Source organism: Pseudorca crassidens, chromosome 14 (genome assembly GCF_039906515.1).
Source record: "Pseudorca crassidens isolate mPseCra1 chromosome 14, mPseCra1.hap1, whole genome shotgun sequence".
Taxonomy (NCBI): Eukaryota; Metazoa; Chordata; class Mammalia; order Artiodactyla; family Delphinidae; genus Pseudorca; species Pseudorca crassidens.
Window position 1 is genome coordinate 54,323,162 of NC_090309.1, and position 23,483 is coordinate 54,346,644.

Here is a 23,483-nt window from a genome sequence, read left to right on the forward strand (position 1 = left end):
GGGCGGGCCCAGGCGCCTCCCCGGATTGCGGGCTGCCGGCTCCGCGCCCCCGCCCGCCCGCCTGCCTGCCGGCTCCCGCGCCCCGCGCCCCGCGCCCCGCCCGCGGACGCAGCTCGGCCCTGCCGGCTCACCCTAGCTTGACTCCCCGCGAGGGATGTGGGGAGGGGGCGAGGAGGAGGAGCCGAGGAGGAGCGACGGGGAGGAAGGTGAGACTGGGGGAGGGGGCCGAGCGACCAGCGCTCGCGAGGAGGCGAGGGCTCCTCGCGAAAGTGTGCGCAACGCCCAGAAGCGTCCACAGGCTCCGATGCTGGGAGAAGACGTGGAGGCCTCTTGGGGAACCGCGACGACTCTTATGATGACGCAATAGTCATGAAAAATTATTTACGTATATTTAAACTCCACCCGGAAGGCAGGATCCATTCTGTCGGCCTCTAAGTGCACAACAGAACTAGAAATCGGGAAGGAAGAAAGGGCAAGAGAGTTAAAAAAATTTTTTTTAATTTTTAAAAAATTTTCACTCTCACGCACGGGGTGATGGGGGAGGGGTGGCGGTGGTCCCTGAGCTGGAATGTAGGGACTCCTGACTTACTGCTCCGTCCCGCCTCCCACCATCCCCACCACCCCATGCTGTTCACGGCAGAGCTTGAGTCATTTACTACGAAACTGGTGTCTAAGGGAGTTACAGCATCTTGAACCACTGACGCACCCCCGCACCAGCCAGAGAAGGGAGACTCTGCGACTCTGGATGCGGCGGGTGTACCTTTGCTCCCCCTATAGGCGACATTCTCTGAGGCCCCTTTACAGTCCCAGTGTCCCTCGAAGGTGTTAGGTTGTGATCCCTGAGGAGTGATACACTCTAGAGCTCTAAGACGCGGCCTGTGATCCAGGCAACCACCCCTGTCTTCCTGCCTGGGCGATGCTTGCTTGGAAACACCCGTCAGGCCAGGTCGCGTTCACTCGCCAACAGTGCTGCTTCTAACTTTAGGCCCTGGGGCCGGGGGGTTGGGGGGGGAGAATACTCTGCACGTAGCCACCACACCCTCCCTCCCCTTGCTGACAGGAGATAAATCGCTTCCTTTCATCAGTTCACAGGATCAGAAAATGCTGTGTTGAGAGGCACCGCAGAGGTCAACTGGACCACCTCCCTTAGATCTCCCTGAGGTTGCAGGTAAGCAAATTGAGACGCAGAGAGGTGAAGTGGTTATGTCAAAGGCTTCCAGCTAATTCCAGCATTCAAGGACTTGGAACACACTTTGGGAAATGCTCAGTTATGTCCTCACGCCACACTTCCCAGGCCTCAACTCTCAAACCCCAAATCTGATTTCCATTGTCCTGCAAGACTTCCTGGATTCTTGGAAGTTCCTTGTGGGGTCCCACTGAACGTCTCACCAGACCCCTCCATTTGTGTCTGAGTGTGGGTATTTACATTGCCAGCTGCTTTAGGTTATGCAGTGAATCTGGAAGATATTTTTTATGTACTGAATGACAGGTTAAGGAAGGCAGTTCAGTGCCTTGAAGTCAGATCTTGGTTCAAGACTAGTCTCTGCCACTTCCTTCTAGAGGGGAAGAAAGGAGCACTTGCCCCCTTTGCCTACAGGACTACTTCTTCAGACAGCATTTGCTGGGACTGGGATTGTGAAAGGAGGGTCTATCAGGAGAGGTTAAGGAACTACCGGGCGCACTCAGCCTAGAAAGGGCATTTGGGTCTGGCTCTGACGGTACTTAGCAGTGTGACCTTGAGCATATGCCACTTCTGTTCTTGGGGCCTCTGCTTTCTCATCTATAAATGTGAGCTCATCCATAAGGGTGAGGTCAGGGCTCACCTTTGAGAACGCTAGGGCTCTTCACAATGTGTCCTGAGAGATCCTGGCAAAAGCTTTGGGCCAGGGGAGAAGCAGTTGCTAGAGACATGGGGACGGCCTTTTTGAGGGATAATGAGGTCTGTCCCAGGACTGGAGGATGGAGGCTTCCCCCACTGAGGACTCCAGCCTCTCTGTTCTCATGCTGCTTTTCAGTGTGGCAGATATTTACCAGGGATCCAGAGAGCTGGAGGATTAGCTCTAGAACCTTGAAAACTGGAAGGAACTCCAGGTTCTGGATGCTTTGGGAGAAGCTCTGGGAATATCAGAACACTCCAAGTGGGGAACTGCTGTCAGATGAATCATGCAGTGGTGACTTCATTGATGACGGTGACCTCATCCCTTTGGCCCATAGAAAAGCCAAGACTGACTGCCAGGAGTACTTTGAGCTCTGGACTGATTCCACCAGTTGAATGTAGAGTAGGAGGGAGACGGGAGAATTATCCTGGATGCCCAGGTCAGCCCAATGATGGGTTAGCTGGAAGGACCAAACAGATCTCAACAAATAATTACTATATAATGTGATCAGTGCTGTGATCGAGGATAAAGAACAGTCTTCGGCAAGTGCAGGGAGGCTGTTAGTACCTAGCTCTAGATGTGCTGAGGAAGGATTTGCAGAAGGGTGTCATTGGCCTGGGGGTTAAGAGGCCAATAGGAGTAAGATAAGAATGCCTAGGAAAGACAACCCTGCCCCCCAGCAAGAAGGAACAGCACACAACTTCTTGGGAATGGTGAGCCATGTAGGTGGACAGAATGCAGGATTAGTGGTGCAGGGCAACTGGTTTGTATGTAATTGAGAACTATGTGATGCTGCCAGGCCATGGGCCTCTGGAAACCACGTTAAGAGCATGCAGGGCCCCACCGGGCATGCAGGGCTCCACCAGAACCTTGAAGAATGGAAGAGACTCACAGGATATTCACGAGTTCCTATTTCTGGTTATCCCTGGGACCCTGTCGTACCTACTGGTCTTCAGTTAGTCACTTGATTTAACAAGTCCCCCTTCCCTTTTTGCCTAGTGGGTGTGGGTTGGTTTTCTGTCACTGGTAACCAAGGGAATCTTTACTATGTTAGTATTATCACTACAGTTGAGATAAGTGATGTGCAGCGAAATTCAGAAATTTGCCCAAAGTCATGTAGCTGGTAAGTGGCAGAGCTAGCTTTCAAAATGGTCAGTCTTCTGAGCTCATGCTACTTCCCATGTTCCACAGGAAGGAGGCATTAAAAGTTTTTCAGTAGGAAATGACAAGTTTAGAGCTGTCTTTTGAGAAGATCACTCTGGGAGTGGTGTTAGAACATGGATTTAGAGGGGACGAGAGTGAAGGCAGAGGAAGTGAGGAGAGAGGTCACGAAGGTCTGAACCAGGCATGGCTGTGTAAATGAAGAGGAGGCCATGGGTAGCAGGATATTTTAATTAATTAATTTTTGGCTGCATTGGGTCTTTGTTGTTGTGTGCGGGCTTTCTCTAGTTGCGGTGAGCGGGGGCTACTCTTCGTTGTGGTGTGCGGGCTTCTCGTTGCAGTGGTTTCTTTTGTTGCAGAGCATGGGCTCTAGGCACGTGGGCTTCAGTAGTTGTGGCACGTGGGCTCAGTAGTTGTGGCTCACAGGCTTAGTTGCTCCGTGGCATGTGAGATCTTCCAGGACCAGGGCTCGAACCCGTGTCCCCTGCATTGGCAGGTGGATTCTTAATTGCTGTGCCACCAGGGAAGTCCCTAGCAGGATATTTAGATGACCAAGTCCACAGGGCTTGGTAACACAGCATGGGGAAGGGCTAGGATACCTCTGAGGCGTTATCCATTGACGTATGATTCCATTGACGTATTCCTTCTCTCCATTCCTTTTTAATCTCCTCTGTTTTTATCCTCCTTATTTTAGTTTTCTTCCTTACTTTTAAAAACTTTCCCATCTCCTCTTGGTGCCTAACCATGAGACCAACTGCCTAAATCAAGCTGAGAGTAGATCTCTAGAAGGACATTAAGTTTCTGTCATTTTGTTTGTGTTCCCTCACATTCACCCCCAAAATGGAAAACTGGATTCCAATGGATCATTTGGTGTCATGATGCTTTGGGTTGCAAGTAATAGGAAAGTCAACCCAAACTGGCTTCAACAGCAAAGGGAGTATATGGACTTCTTTGACTGAAACATACAGAAGTAGCTCAAGCTTCGGGCATGGCTTGATCAAAACTCTGGATCTATTTTTTTCTTCACTTCTCTCAGTTTTTCTCTTCTCTTTGGGCCAGCTTCCTACTTAGGTTGCTTTCTCTCTTGAAAACAGAATGGTTGTACCAGGTCCAGGCATTACCACCCGTACACCACACTGCCCAGGAGGAGAAAGAGCTTCTCTTGACTCACTGATTGCACAAAAGTCTTGGACTTTCTCTGATCAGATTAGCTGAGTTCATCATGGTGGCCAGCAGAATGTCAGACGCTCGTTGCCTTAGGCCTGGGCTATTGGCCATCCCTGAAACCATCACTGTGACAAGGGATTGGGACTATCCTGATTAGGCCTATCAGGGCCCACCCGAAGGCCAGGATTTTAATCCCACTTAGATTCTACGGTTCCTGCACAGCGGGCGGCAGGCATCGCAGGCATGGGGGAATATATGCTGGGGAGGCGACCAGCGATATCTATTACATCTGGATTGTTGCCCACCAGTCAAAGTTTCTAGGCCTCCCCAAGCTATACTAGAAATAAAGAACTTTAGGAAAAGCAGATTTCAAGGGAAGAAGGAAGTGAGAAGGATCTAAAATCTATGATTTGTTTCAAATTTCAGTCAGTTGGTTTGTCAGTACATGAATCCATGCTTGGTGTGAATCCCTAATTCTTGTCTGATAGTAGGTACACTCTGCCCCCTTCAAATTTCCTCCTTAGAGTTACTGGTAAGGAGGTAAAGTGGTTATCATCCTTTTACCCCGTCCCCTCTGCTCTTCAGTTATGCTTCTTGTCTCCATACATGCTTCTTTTCTCTTTGCAGACTGCAGACTCTTCATTCCCCAGAGCTCTCTTGCTTCCCAGACTTCACCTGTCCCACGATCATAGCATCATGCTATGTGCCATACCTATTCCTCTTTTCCTTCCCACCACTAAAACCTCCCATCTGCATCCTTTTCTCTTAGGGCTCAGATGTAATATACATTGCACATTTTTTTAGCTAAGATACTAATGGCTTAAACACTGCAGCAATGACCTTTCTTAAAGGTCAGTGGTTCCCAATGATCAGAATGATAAAAAAAATCCAATAAATCTGGCTCACTTGCTTTTCATTTCTAGTTATGTTTCTAGAATGCATCTAGATCTCTTTTTTCCAGTTCATTACATACCAGGAACTCAGAAGTAAACCCCAGCCTCTGAGAATTTGGGCTCAAGCATCTTTAATAATGTTTTCCGATCTTCATTCCTAACTATCTTTTGCTGCAGCCTAGGTCAGGAGACCAGTCGTTATACCTGATGGCATTGCCCCCATTGCTGAATCATGAAAAGGACACTTCTTTAGAGGTTGCTGGTGCAGAATACTCATATGATCTGGGAGTGACCACCTCTTATAAGGTCCAAAGGAGGCTGGATCATAGATCCCTCTTCCAGAAATGAAATTAATGATTTTATTCCAGGCTTCAGTACTAAGAGTGCCAGAAAACCATCTGAGACTCATTTATGATTGTTCTTGCACAGTGGATGTTGTGGTCACTGAGTATTATAAGCACGTTTTGAATTTGGGAAATCTCCCACTTCGTAAGTCATGGTAGGAAGAAAAGATCGCCCCTTATGGAAGCCGAAAGTTACAGACCCTTGCTTTCATTGTCAGACTCAAGAGCTGAAGTGACTAGAGTTAAATACAGGCACGCTTTCTGGAGGTTGCAGCTTTAGTGTTGGGTACACAACTCAGTACTAAACACAGGAAGTGGCACACAGGGTGGGTGGTGGTGTTGGTTGTGGTGTGACTGAGTTCCTGGTGCAGAAGTGACTGCCGTACACACTGACTGTCTAGAATTTGGTGGCAGCGATGACACCAGAAGTGATTTTCTCATCAGAGCAGGTCCTGAGGCGTGTGTTGGGCGTGGCTCCTGGAAAGACAGTCTTGAGCAGCTGTACCAGCCTGCCCACGATCTTGTGTGCTGTGCATGGTCCTTGGAGGTTCCTTTGCTGTGCAGTTAGCCCCTGACAGCTTCTGTTCCTCGCACCGCAGCCTCTTGAGAAGAGGTTGGAGGAGTGGATCGCTATATTGAATGTGCTTCCTGCAGTGGGAGCAGAGATTCCCACTTCTACCAGACCAACCTATGTCTTAGTCCATTCGGGCTGCTATAACAAAATGCCACACACTGGGTAGCTAATAAACAACAGAACTTTATTTTTCATAGCTCTGGGGGATGGAAATCCAGGATCAGGGTACCAGCATGGTTGGGGAGGGCCCTCTTCTGGGTTGCAGACATGGCAGAAGGGGCAAAGGGACTCTGTTGGGCCTCATTTATAAGGGCGCTAATCCCACTCATGAGGCCTCTACCCTCATGACCTACTCACCTCTCGAAGGCCCCTACTAAGACCATTACTTTGGGCATTAGTTTCCAGCATACGAATTTTGCGGGGACACGTTCAATCTATATACCTTCCTAATGTAAGCAATTCGAAACTTGCACAAAATATATGAAATCACTGTTTTCAGATGTTGAACATAGCACAGGACTGTGATTTCTGAAAGAAAGGAGCAAATGAGGCAAGCTCTACTACTAATTACCCTTTCTGCTGGAAGTACTTTCTGAATTGCAGCACAGTAAGGGGGAACCAAAGTTGACCATAGTGATCTTGCTGAGTCCAAGAGACAGCTGAGGAGACTTTTCAAGGCTGAGTACCAGATAGGGGGGAGTGTCCTCTTGAGTCTGTTGCTGATACTAAGTTGCTCATGCATAGAGTGAAACTCCACCATGGTAGGCAAAGAACTGCCAGGGAACATGAGCTGATTGGTTCCCAGGGCTCACACAGGGCTGGGGGATGTTTAAGTTTCAACCAGCCAATGTGAAGAGACCTATTGAATGTCCAAAGAAATCAGTAGAAACTCCAGAAGGGTTATGCATTAGTAGAAGGGCTAAATTAGCCCTGAAGCAAAAGCAATTCTAGACCCCCAAGCCTCATATAGAACGAATTTATCCACTATTATGATAACTGCTGAGCAAAACAAATGTCATCAGTTTTTTAAGGACAACAACAAAATAAAGACATTAAACAACATAAATTTCAGAAGGTCAAGAGTCACTAGATATGTAAAGAATAGAGAACTGTAACCAGAAAAATCAATCAATAGAAACAAACCCAGAAATGACAGACGTAATGGAATTGGCAGGCAAAGACTTAAAAAAGAATTAGAAATAAACCCAAAGATTTAAAGGAAAATGGGAACATGGGGAGGAAGGAAATGGAAGATATAAAAAGGAACCAAGGGCTTCCCTGGTGGCGCAGTGGTTAAGAATCTGCCTGCCAATGCAGGGGACACAAGAGAAGCCACCGCAGTGAGGAGCCCGCACAACCCAACGAAGTGTAGCCCTCGCTCGCTGCAACTAGAGAAAGCCTGTGTGCAGCAACGAAGACCCCATGCAGCCAAAAATAAATAAATAAATAAAAATTTTTAAAAAAGTAACCAAATCAAACTTCTAGAGTTTAAGAATACAATACCTGAAATGAAAAATTCACTGACTGAGCTTAACAGCTGATTGGACACTGTAGAAGAAAGTACCTGTGACATTGAAGACGTAGCAGTATCCAAACTAAAGAGAAAAAGACTAATGGAATAAAACAAAACAAAAAACACCATAGCTGTATCCTAAACTCTGCATTCCTGAGACCTTCAGTTAAAGATAGGAATTTCCAGCAGATGTCATTGGGGCAGGACTAACTGTCAACCCCTTTACAATGATAGTGAAATAATTTTTTTAAAATTAATTTTTATTTTTGGCTGTGTTGGGTCTTCATTGCTATGCGTGGACTTATTAGGGTGGTTTCTCTTGTTGCGGAGCACAAGCTCTAGGTGCGTGGGCTTCGGTAGTTGTGGCATGCGGGCTCAGTAGTTGTGGCTTGTGGGCTCTAGAGTGCAGGCTCAGTACTTGTGGCGCATGGGCTTAGTTGCTCCGTGGCATGTGGGATCTTCCCGGACCAGAGCTCAAACCCATGTCCCCTGCATTGGCAGGTGGATTCTTAATCACTACACCACCAGGGAAGTCCCTGAAATAATTTTATGTTGGCTGGTAAACGCTTCCTACCCTGAACCCACCTCTACCCCCACCATGCTCCAGTCAACCTAGGCCTTTCCCTGGCTCCCTCTGACTTTCTGATTCAACATCTAAAGGATAATGCCCCCAGCAGAGAAGGAGGCCTTCAAGACCCTGTTCCAGCAGAGGCAGGACTATTTTGGTTGGTTGGTCGTTAATTATGTCAAGTGTCATCCCTGAGTGGGGTGTAGGTTAGGATTGTGAGAGCCTTGCCTGGGACTTCAAATCACCTCTCTGAGTAGAATAGTCTCAACCAGAGGACCCTGGGCAAATTCATTTAAATAATTTAGATTTTAAAAATTCTTATTGAGCTCTGTGTTGCAGGAACGTGGGTGGGACAGGAGGAGGTGTCCCCCTTGTGGCAGGCCACTGCAGCACCTCTTCCATCTTCATATTCCTCTCTCCTCATCTGAAAGACAGTTACAAATCCCTAGGATTGTGACAGTCTATACGGGAGACTCTTTCCTCACTACCCATCCATTCATCTGTGGGTCCAACAAATAATGCTTAACGCTACTGCTATGTACTAGACTCTGGGTGAAGTGTTAAGATGAGGGCAGAGGGGGTCAGAAATAGCACTTTTCCCAACCAGGTCATTGTGGAAGTCACTATGCATGGTGAGGGACAGAGTTGGGTGGATACACTCTCCTCCTCGCCAACCAGTACCTTCGCTGCGTCTGGGGTTGAGCTGTGTCTCTCAGCAGAGGTGAAGCCAGTCAGGACTATCACAGTGAGAGTTAAGTCAATACTAAAGGAGCGCTTGGCATCTGAATGCATCCCCTGATCCGGGGACGGGTACCAAACGTTCCTGATGTCCCTGAACTAGCAGAGCATCTGCTCTCGGGCCTGTCCCTGGCTCTGGCTCAGAGGCTGGAGGCTTGGCCGGCCAGCTCCCTCTGAAGGGCTTGTGTCCTGGGGCTCCTCGCCGACTTCAAACCCACCCTCTGGCCCCTGGAGGCTTTCTGGGCTGACTGCTGGCCCGCATCCACCACCCCACAGGCAGCTTGGGAGTGCAGTTCTGGGAAGGACAGGATGACTGGGGTGGTGTTTTGTGAATGACGACCTCTGACGTTCACCTAGCACTTTACAAAGCTTCTTCACTCCTCACATCATTTGGCTTTCACAAAATTCCTCATTAACACCCTTTCTGTAAACAGATGAGGCTTTGTGTCTTTATCCAGATGGAATTCAGGCAGATTGTGAACCTTTATCCAGATCACCCGGCCTGTGAGTGACATCAGGACCGAAACTTTTACCTTTGATGCTCCGTCCAGCGCACTTCTCATGACACCAGCTATGGCCCGTGGGGGCATCCGAGCCAGAGAGAGGCCTCCTACTTCAGGGGCAGCCTGGTGCCCACCCTTGGTTACCATCCCGTGACGTCCTGTGACCAACCAGCCCGTGGGACACACTCAATAGATAGTAGCCATATAAGCTGCTTATACATCTTGTAGCCAGAATCTCAGACCACTCCCACCCACCCCCATCCCCACCTTAAAGGGGGCCTGTTTTGGGGGACGAATACTTTGATAAATCGATTGTGGGAGAACTTACAAGGGTCTGCTTGAGTAACGATGGTTGTTTTCTAAGGAGGGTGGATTCAATTAACATGAAGTCAGTGTTTTCCAAATGTTTTGTACAGCAAATCACAGGAACCCATACATTTTCATTGTGAACCAGAATACGTATGTACATATATATCATATATTTAACAAAGGTTTGACAGAACAACACTTAAACTTAACTACCTGTAATGAACTCTGGGTTTTCTATTCCATTTGGCTTCACGGCCCACACTTTGAAAAACCCTGCTCTAGGGGCTCTGCTGAGTGGCTACCTGGCTGGCAGCTGGAGTTGAGTGCTCAGGACCACAAAGTTGTAAGAACTCCTACAACTAAACAACAAAAACAACCTGATTTTTAAAATGGGCAAAAGGCCTGAATAGACATTTCTCCAAAGAAAATATGTAAATGCCCAATAAGCATGTGAAAAGATATTCAACATCACTAATCATTAGGAAAATGCAAATCAAAACTATAATGAGTACCACCTCACACCCATTAGGAAAGCTGTTATCAAAAAACCAGAAAATAACAAAAATTGGTGAGGATGTGAAGAAATTGGAACGCTTGTTGCATTGCTGGTGAGATTATAAAATGGTGCAGCCGCTGGGGAAAATGGTGGGGCAGTTTCCTCAAAAAAGGAAACAGCATTGCCATGTGATCCAGCAATTCCACTTCTAGGTAAGTACCCCAAAGAATTGAAAGCAGAGACTTGAACAGATACTTGTACACCCACATTCAGAGGAATGTTATTCACAATAGCCAAAAGGTGGAAGCAACCCAGATGTCCATTGATGACTGAACAAAATGTGATATGTACATACAATGGAATGTTCTTCAGCCTTATAAAGGAAGGAGATTCTGACAAGTGCTATGACATGGATGAATCTTGAAGACATTATGCTAAGCGAAATAAGTCAGTCACAAAGGACAAATATTAAATGATTCCACCTCTATGAGGTTCCTAGAATAATCAAATTCATAGACACAAAGTAGCATGGTGGTTGCCAGGGACTAGGGAGAGGAGGGAATGGGGGTTAGTGTTTGATGGGTACGAAGTTCTGGAGATGATTGGTGGTGTCTGTTGCACAACAATGTGAATATATTTAATGCCACTGAACATTACTTAGTGGTTAAAATGATAAAAACTTATGTGTATTTTACCACAATAAGACAAAGAAAAAAGATAAATGGATTTTACTTTTTAAATGGGATTTCCGGCTTCTCTAAAATATCAGATCTTGTGCCCAAGTCCCCATTTCCAAAAGGCAGCAGAAGCCTGGGCCCTTTAGGCAGGGATGAAACAGAAGGGCCTTTTTTTTTTGCAGGTGGGGGGAACCACCACTGAAAACCTTTAGCTATGCAACTTTGTGGCAAATTGCTCTTGGGGGGAACTTGATTCCTTTGAAGTAACCTTCCTGCAGACGTTTGAAAAGGAGAAATCAAGTTGTGAATTCTTTTTTTATATATAAATTTTTTTATTTTATTTATTTATTTTTGGCTGCGTTGGGTGTTTGTTGCTGCGCGCGGCCTTTCTCTAATTGTGGCGAGCGGGGGCTACTCTTCATTGCAGTGCACCGGCTTCTCATTGCAGTGGCCTCTTGTTGCGGAGCGCGGGCTCTAGGCACGCGGGCTTCAGTAGTTGTGGCACATGGGCTCAGTAATTGTGGCTCGCGGGCTCTAGAGCGCAAGCTCAGTAGTTGTGGCGCACGGACTTAGTTGCTCCGCGGCATGTGGGATCTTCCTGGACCAGGGATCAAACCCATGTCCCCTGCATTGGCAGGTGGATTCTTAACTACTGCGCCACCAGGGAAGCCCTAAGTTGTGAATTCTTAACGTAAATTATTTGGGGAGAAATGTTTCTGACCCTGCCCGGTTCTCTCCTTTATATTACCTGCCTGCCTGTAGTGGCATTAGCTTTCTCCAGCCCCAACCAAAGCCTGCTTTGCCACTGGGATGGAGTTCTTAGATTAAAACTGTATGTGGCCCCTTAGTTATCAGCAATTGAAGCAGGGATAAAGCTTTGTGGACACTTCTCTGATTTCCGCTCTGGGTGTCTCCTTTTACTTTCAGACCAAATGAACTCTCTGGCTGCTGCTTTGTCTCCCCACAGCTGGCTCGGGAGGGAGCAGGGTGCATCACACCCGCTTTCCCACGTCTTCACGCTGAGCTGAGCTGCTCAGCCCTGTGGGTGGAGCTGCAGCAGGTGCCGCCAGGGCCAGTCCCTGAGTCATCAAACCTGCTGGCTCTTGTACCACATCTCCTTCCATCTCGTGTTCATGTCCAAGCCCTCATCCATGCAGTCTCGACCCGGCATTTACTTACAGCCAGGCTCTCCTGCCTCCACCATCACCAGGCTAATCTTTCTAAACCCAGGTATGGCCAAGTTACATCCCTACTGAGAAGCCTTTGATAGGGCTCCTTAGCCTAATGTCCCAGCTCTCAGTGTGACATTTCAAACCTTCCCCAGTTGAACTCCGTCTTTCTAGACATCACTCACTCCCACTGCCACTGCAGGCCTGTCTGCTGCCACACCAATCTGTTCTCTGCACTCAGACCTCCTACACATTCCCAGTACGGTGTCTCTGCCCACAGTGTTCTCCCTGTCTAGACAATCTCACTCTCTCTTCCTGCTTCTCAGAATTGTTTGTTCTTCAGTGCCCATCTGTACTTCTCCCTCCCAGCTTGACCCCTTGCTCAGAGGACAACTCCTTCAGCTGAAGCCTGTGGCCACACAGCCTGTGTGCTCTCCTGGCTTTTATCACATCCCATGTTGGGTGCAGGTACCTTTCCATATTTCTGAACCAAAGTCCTCTCTGGAAACCCCAAGGTATTGCTTCGAGTCAGGTATCCATCACAGCTTGATCGATTCTTGCCTATTTGGATAAATCCTCCTTCACGAATACTGTCTACTAGCTAACCTTTTCCAGGTGACCTGCCTCCAGTTAAAACATGTGTAGTCACTAATGGTGTGTCCCAAACCACCCACTACATGGTCTACCTCGTTGCAGAGAAGTTCATTATAAAAGAGCCCATGGTGAGCTGGGGAGGGGCTTTCAGGGATTGGATCCCTTCATTTGCTTAGCTTTCTTGGAACTGCTGATTCCTAACAGATCACACTGTAGTGTGATTTCCTGTTTACCTGTACATCTCCCTCATGACGTCGTAGGCTTGGGAGGTGGGCTGGTGTCTGCTTGTTCTCTATCTCCAGTGTCTACACAGTGCCTGGCACATGGTAGATGTTCAACAAATATTTCTTGAAAGACAGAAAAGGGAATGCCCCCTTCCCACATATTTATTTATAAATTATTTATTTATTTGGTTGCGGCAAGTGCGCTCCTTAGTTGTGACTCTCTCAGGCTCCTTAGTTGTGGCATGTGTGCTCCTTAGTTGTGGCATGTGTGTTCCTTAGTTGAGGCCAGTGGGCTCCTTAGTTGTGGTTCATGGGCTCCTTAGTTGCGGCTTGCTGGTTCCTTAGTTGTGGCACGTGGGCTCCTTAGTTGCAGTAGGTGGGCTACTTAGTTGCAGCTCGCCGGCTCCTTAGTCATGGCATGAGAACTCTTAGTTGTGGCATGCATGTGGGATCTAGTTCCCTGACCAGGGATCAAACCCGAGCCTCCTGCCTTGGGAGCATGGAGTCTTAACCACTGCTCCATCAGGGAAGTCCCCCTTCCCACATGTTTAGTATTTAAATTTAGTATTCTAAATTGCTTCGCCCACTTCCTGGGCCCTGCAAGTTGCCCCATGCTCCGAGCTCTGGAAAGCCCCTTCCCTTCCTCACGCTGTAATGTCTGAGCGTCTGGAGGCCCTGGTTTGGCGCTGCTTCTCTTTCAGCCAGGGTTACGGAGCCCACACCCAGACACATCCACCCTCAGACTTGCTTACAAATCCCAGCTAGAATGAGGAACAGTTGCTTCAGGGTCTGGGCAGGGCTTCAGGGTGACGGACACATTTTGCCCACCAAGCACGCCTGCCACCCCTTCTTCCCGCTAATGGTGACGAGGATTCCCCAAGGTGCACACCGGATCACACAGGTGAGGCCGGGGAGGAGAGATTTCCAAGCCCACACTTCCTCTAAGAATGCCTCTTATACCTACAAATACAAAATCATCAGTTTTGAAATGTCTTCTTCCCTAAGGTCGTAAGAAGGGGTTTCTGGGGATGCTGGCAATGTCCTGCTGCTTGACCCGGGTGCTGGTTACAGGATATTTGCCTCATAATAATTCATTAAGCCATACACTTTTCTGAATGTGTATTACATTTCACAGTAAAAAAGAAAGTACCCCACACACACCCGCCCCAGCCTCAGGGCCTTAATCCAATCAATTCATGTTTAACCAGTGCCTGTCTGCATCCAGCCCCTGCTAGAGAAAGAGATTCTTGTCCTCAAGGAATTTCCTGGAGGAAGGAAGGTAACTAGAGCATCAGAAGACTCCGAATCCAGCTCTGAATTATATCTGGAAAATAGGCCATGCTGTCATTTTGAGGAGGAGTCCAGAGGTCAAGGAGGTAGTGGGGCTCAAACTGGACTGAAGATGTAGGTGGGATTTAGGTAAGTGGAGAGGAGCGGAGGAAGGCATTGTAGCTGAGAGAACTGTAAGATCAAGAGCTGTTAGGTAAGACTGAGCCTGATGTGTCTGGGGGGCAATGAAGAAACCCTAGTACTGAATAGTTGTTTTTGTTTTTTTTTTTGCAGTACGTGGGCCTCTCACTGTTGCGGCCTCTCCCGTTGTGAAGCACAGGCTCCAGACGCGCAGGCTCAGCGGCCACGGCTCACGGGCCCAGCTGCTCCGCGGCATGTGGGATCTTCCCAGACCGGGGCACAAACCCGTGTCCCCTGCATCGGCAGGCGGACTCTCAACCACTGCGCCACCAGGGAAGCCCAGTACTCAATAGTTTATGGGAGTACGACTGTCTTGGAGAGCTCTAGATCTGCCCCCAGCCCCAAACATGGGCAGGGTGGATGCCACTTACAGTGCAAGCCTGCCTTATCTGAATGGAGAATCCTGTGCCCTTGTGCAAGAGCCGACACGTGTGTTTCACATTTCTTAAGTTCGTTTTGTTGTTTTGTTCAAGCCACAGGCTCAAGTGGGCTCATAATCCCCATCCCAGACAGACTGGAAGTTACATCTGCCAGACACATTACTCGGGCACCCGAGTTCATGCAGAGACATTTACTTGTTCAATTCCTGACTTTTAGCCCTGCCCCACCCTGCAGCTGCCTTCAAGTCCCAGCACTGATAGACTGAGTAGAAGTGGGAGTCAGAAGAAGTATGAGAACTCAGGACTGCAGATTCAGAGACTGTGACAGGCTGTGGGATGACTCTACCCCAGCCTCAGCCCAAGAGCCCTGGAATTCCAGGACTTTACCTACCATCACCAAGGATATGGCTGGCCACCTGAGACCATGGGTGAATGTGCCACGAAGTGCCGGGAGGTTCCCAAACTCCATGCAGGGCTCCTAATTTGAATATAAGGAAGCAAGACTAGGATGTGTTTCTACTTATTTTAGGGAGTGGAACTCAAATCAGTCATAAGTACTCTGTACACACAGAGAGTGACTGTGATGAGGCTTAAAGCGGAGGGGAAGAGCTAGTAATAATATAGTACTAGTGATGCTGATAATGACAGTAACTACCAAGCGTGAAGATTAACTTTGTGCTTAGCAGTATGCTAAACATTCACTTCTTTCATTTAAGCCTCACAATAATCCTATGATGTGCATGCTATTATTATTTCCATTTTACGGATGGAGAAACTGAGGCTTCAAGGCATGAGCTGCTTTCCCAAAGTCATATAAATGTTAAGTGCAGAAGTAGGATCTGAATTCCAGCAGTCTTACTCCAGCAACCATACTGTGGAAGCCGGCGATGCCTCCTTAAGCCCTGTCTGGGCTTGGAGAGGATGTCCTCCCTGATGGACCGGAGCATGCCAGCCCCTGTGGCTGGTGTGGCATTCTGAAAGGCTGTCTGGCAAGTTTTGCTTGCTCTGGTTTCTCACTAAAACAACCTTTGGATTTGGCTTCCCAGGCGACTCACATACAGGAAAAGAGGGCCATGACCTGCCAACATGACAGCTGTATTTTTCACTAGTAACTTAATAAACTGGCTGCCTGGGTTCACATACATACCTGTTTCTGACAGCTTGGTTAAGGTGAGCCCACCCCAGAGCTGAGGCCCACCATGTGCCAACTTAATTGAGATTCTGGGCATGAAAGCGTAGCCCCCAGCTGAGGCCTCTGTGCCAAGGAAATTCCTCTTGGCCTCCTTTTGGCTGGTTTGGCCCGCCTTCCCCAGTGACAGTCTGGCTCTTTGGATTCGAGCTGCCTGGTCAAACTGTGAGGGTCTGCAGAAAGAAGGAAGCAACAGTGCCAGGTTCCAGTGCGTGTTCCAAGTTCCACATTCTGCCTACAGACGCCCGGCGCCAGAGCAAAGGCTGGCCCTTGGCAGTGGACTGGTAAGGATTTGTCTGGTACATTTTTTCCTTTACACACTTAACCTGGGACTTCCTGCATCTCTTACTCTCTCTGCTTTCATTCATGGTGGCTTCCAAAGCTGGTGATTAGCAGGGTTACCCAGAGAGCCCTTTTTTAAAAATATTTAATGGACTTGTCTTATTTAGGAGCAGAGAATGTTTTGCTCTGTTTACAAAAGTGCAGTTTAAGAAAAATTACATCCTAAAATAGTGGGAATGGGTGGGGTAAATCATTTTCTTTTTAACTTCCAATGACAGTTTGTAAGGTTGAACTCGAAGTCTTGGTCTTTGTCAGAAACACGGGGTTGTTTTTCCACCAAGCTTGGTGAATGGTGCATCTTTCTGGGACAGCATTCTTTTTTTTTATTCTTTTTTTTTTTTTTTTTTGCAGTACGTGGGCCTCTCACTGTTGTAGCCTCTCCCGTTGCGGAGCACAGGCTCCGGACGCGCAGGCTCAGCGGCCATGGCTCACGGTCCTAGCCGCTGCGCGGCATGTGGGATCTTCCCGGACCGGGACACGAACCCGTGTCCCCTGCATCGGCAGGCAGACTCTCAACCACTGCGCCACCAGGGAAGCCCCCCCTGTTTTTTAACTGTAAAAGACACATAACATGAAATCTACCCTCTTAACAAAATTTTAAGTGTACAGTACAGTATTAACTATATGCACATTGTTGTACAGCAGATCTCTTTTTCACCTTGCATGATTGAAACTTTATACCCATTAAACACAACTTTCTGATTCCCCTCCACCTGGCCCCTGGCAACCATCATTCTACTTTCTGCTCCTGTGAATTTGACTACTTCAGATCCCTCATTTAAGTGTAATCATGCAGTATTTTTCCTGTGACTGGCTTATTTCACTTAGCATAATAATGTCCTCAAGGTTCATCTATTATGTAGCATATGACAGGATTTCCTTTCATATTTAAGGCAAAATAATATTTCATTCAATGTATATACAACATTTTCTTTATCCATTCAATCATGAGTAGACATTTAGGTTGTTTCCACCTCTTGGTTATTGTGAATAAAGCTCCAATGAACATGGGAATGCAAATATCTCTTTGAGATCCTGTTTTCAGTTCTTTTGGATAAATATCCAGAAGTGAGATTGTTGGATCATACGGGAGTCTTTAATCCATTTTGAGTTGATTTCTGTATATGATGTAAGATGAGGGTCCAATTTCATTCTTTTGCATGAGATATTTAGTTTTCCTAGTACCATTTGTTGAAGAGACTATTCCCATTGTGTAGTCTTGGCACCCTTGTTTGAAGATTATTTTACTGTATTTGTGTGGGTTTATTTCTAGGATCTCTATTCTGTTATATTGGTCTATCTGTCTGCTAGTACTATGCTGTTTCGATTACTGTAGGCTTGTAATATATTTTGAAGTTAGGAGTGTGAAGCCTCCAGCTTTGTTCTCTTTCAAGATTGTTTTTGCTATTCAGGGTTCTTTATGGTTTCACATGAATTTTAGGATTGTTTTTTCTATTTCTTAAAAAAATGCCGTTGAGACTTTGATAGGAATAGCACTGAATTTGTAGATCACTTTGAGTAGTATGAACAGTATTAAGTCTTCTAATCCATGAACATGGGATGTCTTTCCATTTATTTGTGTCTTTAAATTCTTTCAGCAGTGATTTGTAGTTTTTAGTGTTCAACTATTTAGCTTCCTTGGTTAAATTTATTCCTAGTATTTTGTTCTTTTTGATGATATTGTAAATGGAATTGTTTTCTTAATTTTCCTTTTGGATTATTCATTTTTATTGTATAGAAACAATTGCTTTTTATATGTTGATTTTGTATCTCTCCAATTTTGATGTCTTTTTTGTCTTTCTCATGTCTAATTGCTGTAGCTAGGACTTCCAATGTTATGTTGAATAAAAGTGGCAAGGGTGGACATCCTTGCCTTCCTTATTCCTGATGTTAGAAGAAAAGCTTTCAGTTTTTCACTGTTGTGTATGAATGATGTTAGCTGTGCACTTTTCATATATGATCTGCATTATATAGAGGTAATTTCCTTCTATTCCTAGTTCGTTTTTTTTGATCATGAAAGGATGTTTAATTTTGTCAAATGCCTTTTCTGCATCTACTGAGATGATCATGTGATTTTATCTTTCTTTCTGTTAATGTGGTGTATCGCATTGATTGATTTTTGTATGTTGAACCATCCTTGCATTCCAGGGATAAATCCCACTTGGTCATGGTGTATAATTCTTTTAATGTGCTATTGAATTCGGTTTGCTAATATTTTGTTGAGATTTTTGCATCTGTGTTCATCAGGGATATTGGTTTGCAGTTTTCTCTTCTTGTATTGTCTTTCTGGCTTTGGTATCAGGATAATGCTGACCTCTTAAAATGAATTTGAAAGGGTTCCCTTCTCTTCAGTTTTCTGGAAGAGTTCTCAGGAGTTGGCATTAATTTTTAAAAAAAATTTTGTAGAGGGCTTCCCTGGTGGCACAGTGCTTGAGAGTCCGCCTGCCGATGCAGGGGACACGGGTTCGTGCCCCGGTCTGGGAAGATCCCACGTGCCATGGAGCGGCTGGGCCCGTGAGCCATGGCCACTGAGCCTGCACGTCCAGAGCCTGTGCTCTGCAACGGGAGAGGCCACAACAGTGAGAGGCCCGCGTACCGCAAAAAAAAAATAAATAAATAAATAAAAAATTGTAGAATTCTCCTTTGAGGCTATCTGGTCTTGGGCTTTTTTTTTTTTTGGTTGGGAGGTTTTGATTACTGGTTCAATCTCCTTACTAGTTATAGATAAGTTCAGATTTTCTATTTCTGCATGGTTCAGCCTTGGTAGGTAGTATGTTTCTAGGAATTTATCCATTTCTTTTAGGTTTTCCAATTTGTTGGTGTATGGTTGTTCAGAGTAGTCCCTTACAATGCTTTTTATTTCTGTGGCATCGGTATAATGATTTTATATATTTGAGTCTTCTTTTTTTCTTAGTCTAGCTAAAGGTTGTCAGTTTTATCTTTTCAAAAGCTAACTCTTAGTTTCATTGATTCTTTTCCATTTTTCTATTTCATTTATTTCTGCCCTAATTTTTATTATTTCCTTCCTTCTGCTAATTTTGGGCTTAGTTTTTCTTTTCCTAGTTCCTTAATGTATAAAGTTAAGTTGCATATTTGAAATCTTTCTTTTTAGACGTAGGCTTTTACAGCTATAAACTTTTCTTAGTACCGCTTTTGCTGCGTCCCAAGTTTTGCTATGTGTATTTCATTTTTGTTTGTCTCAAGATATTTTCTGATTTCCCTTTAGATATCTTCTTTGGTCCATTGGTTGTTCAAGAGAGTGTTGTTTAATTTCTACATATTTGTGTTTTCCATCTTTCCTTCTGCTACTGATTTCTAGCTTAATTCCATTGTGGTTAGAAAAGATACTTGGTATGATTTCAGTCTTCTTAAGTTTGTTAAGGCTTTGTTTGTGACCTAACATGTAATCCATGCTGGAGAGTGTTAAAACTGTGCTTGAAAAAAATGTGTGTTTTGCTGCTGGTGGTGGAATATTTTGCTGTGTTGTCTGTTAGGTCTATTTGATCTATATCATTGTTAAAGTCCTGTGTTTCCTTATTGATCTTCTCTCTGGATAGTTTATTCATTATTGGAAGTGAGATATTGACATCTCTTAATATTACTGTGTTCCTGACTATTACTTCCTTCAGTTCTGTTAATGTTTACTTTATATATTTGGGTACTCTGATGTTGGGTGCATATATATCTATAGTTACTATATCTTCTTAGTGAATTGACCTTTTTATCATTATAAAATGTCCTTCTTTTACTCTTATGACAGTTTTTGACTTAAAATATATTTTATATGATATAAGTATGGCCACTCCTGCTCTCTTTTGGTTACCATTAGCACAGAATATCTTTCTCCATCCTTTCACTTTCAGCCTGTGTGTGTTCTTAAACCTAAAGTGAGTCTCCTGTAGACAGCATATAATTGGATCTTGTTTTGTTTTTAATTTATTCAGCCACTCTATAGCTTTTGATTAGGGAGTTTAATTTACATTTAAAATAGTTACTTATAAAGAAGGATGTGCTATTGTCATTTTGTTCATTGTTTTCTGTCTGCTTTGTAGCTTTTTTTTGCCCCTCTCTTGATGTCTTTGTGTTTCACTGATTTGTTTTAGTGACATGATTTGATTCCTTTCTCATTTTTGTTTGTGAATCTGGGTGTCTGTTTCCTTCCTCAGACTTGGGGAGTTTGGAGCCATTATTTCTTCAAATAAGATTTCTGCTCCTTTCTTTCTGTCTCTTCATCTTCTGGGGCTCCTATATTACATATATTAATCCACTTGATGGTGTTCCATATGTCTCTTAGGCTTTCTTCACTTTAAAAAAAATTTGCTTCTCCAACAATAATAGATAATTTCAAATGGCCTGTCCTCGAGTTTGCTGTTTATTTCTTCTCCATAATCAAGTCTGTTGTTGAACACCTCTAGTGAATTTTTCAATTCAGTTATTGTATTCTTTAGCTCCAAATTTTCTGTTTGGTTCTTTTTAATATTTTCCATCTCTTTATTGCTAGTCTTATTTTTTTCATATACCATTTTCCTGGGCTCGTTAAGCATCCCAGTGAGTCTTTTTTTTTTTCTTTTCTATTACGGTTTATTACAGGATATTGAATATAGTTTCCTGCGCTATACAATAGGACTGTATTGTTTATCCATTCTATATATAATAGTTTGCATCTGCTAGTCCCAAACTCCCAATCCAACCCTCCCCCGCACTCCCTACCCCTTGGCAACACAAGTCTGTTCTCTATGTCTGAGTCTGTTTCTTTTTTGTAGATAAGTTCATTTGTGTCATATTTTATATTCCACATATAAGTGATATCGTATGGCATTTGTCTTTCTCTTTCTGACTTACTTTGTTTAGTGCAGTAATCTCTGAGTCCATCCATGTAGCTGCAAATGACATTATTTCATTCTTTTTTATGACTGAGTAATATTCCATTGTATATATATAACCACATCTTCTTTATCCATTCATCTGTCAATGGACATTTAGGTTGTTTCCACGTCTTGGCTATTGTAAATAGTGCTGCTATGAACATAGGGGTGCATGTATCTTTTCAAATTATAGTTTTGTTTGGATATATGCCCAGGAGTGGGGTTGCTGGATCATATGGCAACTCTATTTTTAATTTTTTTTTTTTTTTTTTTGCGGTACCTGGGCCTCTCATTGTTGTGGCCTCTCCCATTGCGGAGCACAGGCTCGGGACGCGCAGGCTCAGCGGCCATGGCTCACGGGCCCAGCCGTTCCACGGCATGTGGGATCTTCCCGACCAGGACACGAACCCGTGTCCCCTGCATCGGCAGGCGGACTCTCAACCACTGCACCACCAGGGAAGCCCTATTTTTAATTTTTTGAGGAACCTCCATACTGTTCTCCATAGTGAGTACACCAGTTTACATTCCCACCCACAGTATAGGAGGGTCCAGGGAGTCTTTTTAAGATATGGATTCCCAGACCCTACTGGCAGAAATACTAATTCAGTAGTCTGGAGTGGGGCCTGGAAAGCTGTATTTCTGAAAGGTCCCCTGGTGATTCATATGTACATCTAGGTTTGGAAACCACTTCCAGTTAAAAGACTACCTTCAACCCCTCCCACCTTGCAGTTCTCTCCAGGATGCCACCATCTGCCTGTGAGTTTTCTGTCTCTTTGAATCAGTTGAGGCTCTAAAAATCTTTTTGCTTCAAGGCAACCTTCCTGGATTTTGCTTCAAGGCAACCTTCCTGTTTAACCACAAGTTTCTTATGACTCTCCCCAGCCCTCTCCAACCCAAAATGTGCCTACATTTTCCATTTTTGTATTAATTTGGCATTTCCATTCTCTCCACTTGCTATCTGTGATTGAGCCATTGCTGACGAGAAGTCTTCCTGAGGTCTGCCCTAATCATCTCATTATTATTTGATGACAAAAAGGTGGTGAGTGTAGTAGAAATGGAACTCTGGGAACCCAGGTTTGGGTCTCTGTTCTACTAGGGTATGACCTTGGACAGGTTGCTTTCCCTCTCTGGGCTTCAGTTTCCTCCAAGTGATTCATGAATAGATGGTCTCCATGATCCTTCCCTTTGGACTCTGACTATATCCTTCCTCCCCTCATGCATTCCACAGCTCAGAATGTGGAACTCTGGAGACACTCCTGAAACTCTGCCCTAAGTCAAAGGAACCAGAGAGCCCACCAGTTCTCCCTCCACCTCCCTTTCCAGGAGCAGCCATGGCCCTGAGTGATGTCAATGTGCAGAAGCAGATTAAGCAGATGATGGCTTTCATTGAGCAGGAAGCCAACGAGAAGGCAGAAGAGATAGATGCCAAGGCTGAGGAAGAGTTCAGCATTGAGAAGGGACGCCTTGTGCAAACCCAGCGACTGAAGATTATGGAGTATTATGAGAAGAAAGAGAAGCAGATAGAGCAGCAGAAGAAAATCCAGATGTCTGCCATGAGGAATCAGGCAAGGCTGAAAGTCCTGAGAGCCCGAAACGACCTCGTCTCAGAGTTGCTGAATGATGCAAAGCTGAGACTCAGCAGGCTCGTGGCAGACCCAGTATTTTACCAGGGGCTGCTGGATAAACTCGTGCTCCAGGGGCTGCTCCGACTGCTGGAGCCCGTGGTGATTGTACGCTGCAGGCCGCAGGACCTCCTCCTGGTGGAGGCTGCAGTGCAAAAAGCCATCCCTCAATACACGACAGTCTCCCACAAACGTGTGGAAGTCCAAGTTGACAGAGGGGTGCAACTGGCTACAGATGCGGCTGGAGGTGTGGAGGTCTACAGTGGTGATCAGAGAATAATGGTTTCCAATACTCTGGAAAGTCGACTGGATCTCTTATCCCAGCAAAAGATGCCAGAAATACGAAAGGCCTTGTTTGGAGCCAGTGCCAACAGGAAGTTCTTTCTATAAGCCTCTAGGAAGTGAAGCTCATGTTGAATTTCTAAGCTATAAAAGCATGAGTTATTAGGACAAAGGAAACCAGTAATATCTCCTCCTCTTTTTTGCTCTGGTATTAGTCTGTCTTCATAAAATACCCTTTGACTAGCTAAAGGCATTACACTTTGGAATAAAGCCTGACTTAGTGCTTAGCAACCTATTTCCAATTTATCTATACATATTACAGCCTCTTGTCAGTTGTACAGTCTGTGTTGAAGGGAGTAGAGACATCTGCTCTTTAGCTCGTCCTCAAACTGAGATGTGAATGGTATTCTTGACCTATGGGTCTGGGTGTTCTAAAGCTCTTTAATATGTATGTGAAGTTTGTTTTTCTTCTTTTGTCTCAGCTTCTTGTTCTTATTTAATAAGGTCTAGAACTCTTTTTCATGTG

The 23,483-nt window shown here is 45.4% G+C and overlaps 1 protein-coding gene across 4 annotated transcripts; it reads left to right on the forward strand.

Moving 5' to 3' along the window:
• Positions 1 to 38: 38 nt before the first annotated feature.
• On the forward strand, positions 39 to 23,278 carry ATP6V1E2 (ATPase H+ transporting V1 subunit E2). 4 transcript variants are annotated; one of them, XM_067703084.1, is made up of 4 exons: positions 39 to 206; positions 1,086 to 1,168; positions 14,371 to 16,130; positions 22,377 to 23,278. In XM_067703084.1, exon 4 carries the CDS (start codon positions 22,385 to 22,387, stop codon positions 23,063 to 23,065), a length of 681 nt encoding a protein of 226 aa, XP_067559185.1. In that variant the 5' UTR covers positions 39 to 206; positions 1,086 to 1,168; positions 14,371 to 16,130; positions 22,377 to 22,384; the 3' UTR covers positions 23,066 to 23,278. The 4 variants fall into 4 exon arrangements, with proteins under 4 accessions (XP_067559185.1, XP_067559182.1, XP_067559184.1 ...); XM_067703081.1 differs by having other exon boundaries at positions 40 to 206; positions 22,282 to 23,278; XM_067703083.1 differs by having other exon boundaries at positions 40 to 206; positions 1,093 to 1,168; positions 22,282 to 23,278.
• Positions 23,279 to 23,483: the final 205 nt, after the last annotated feature.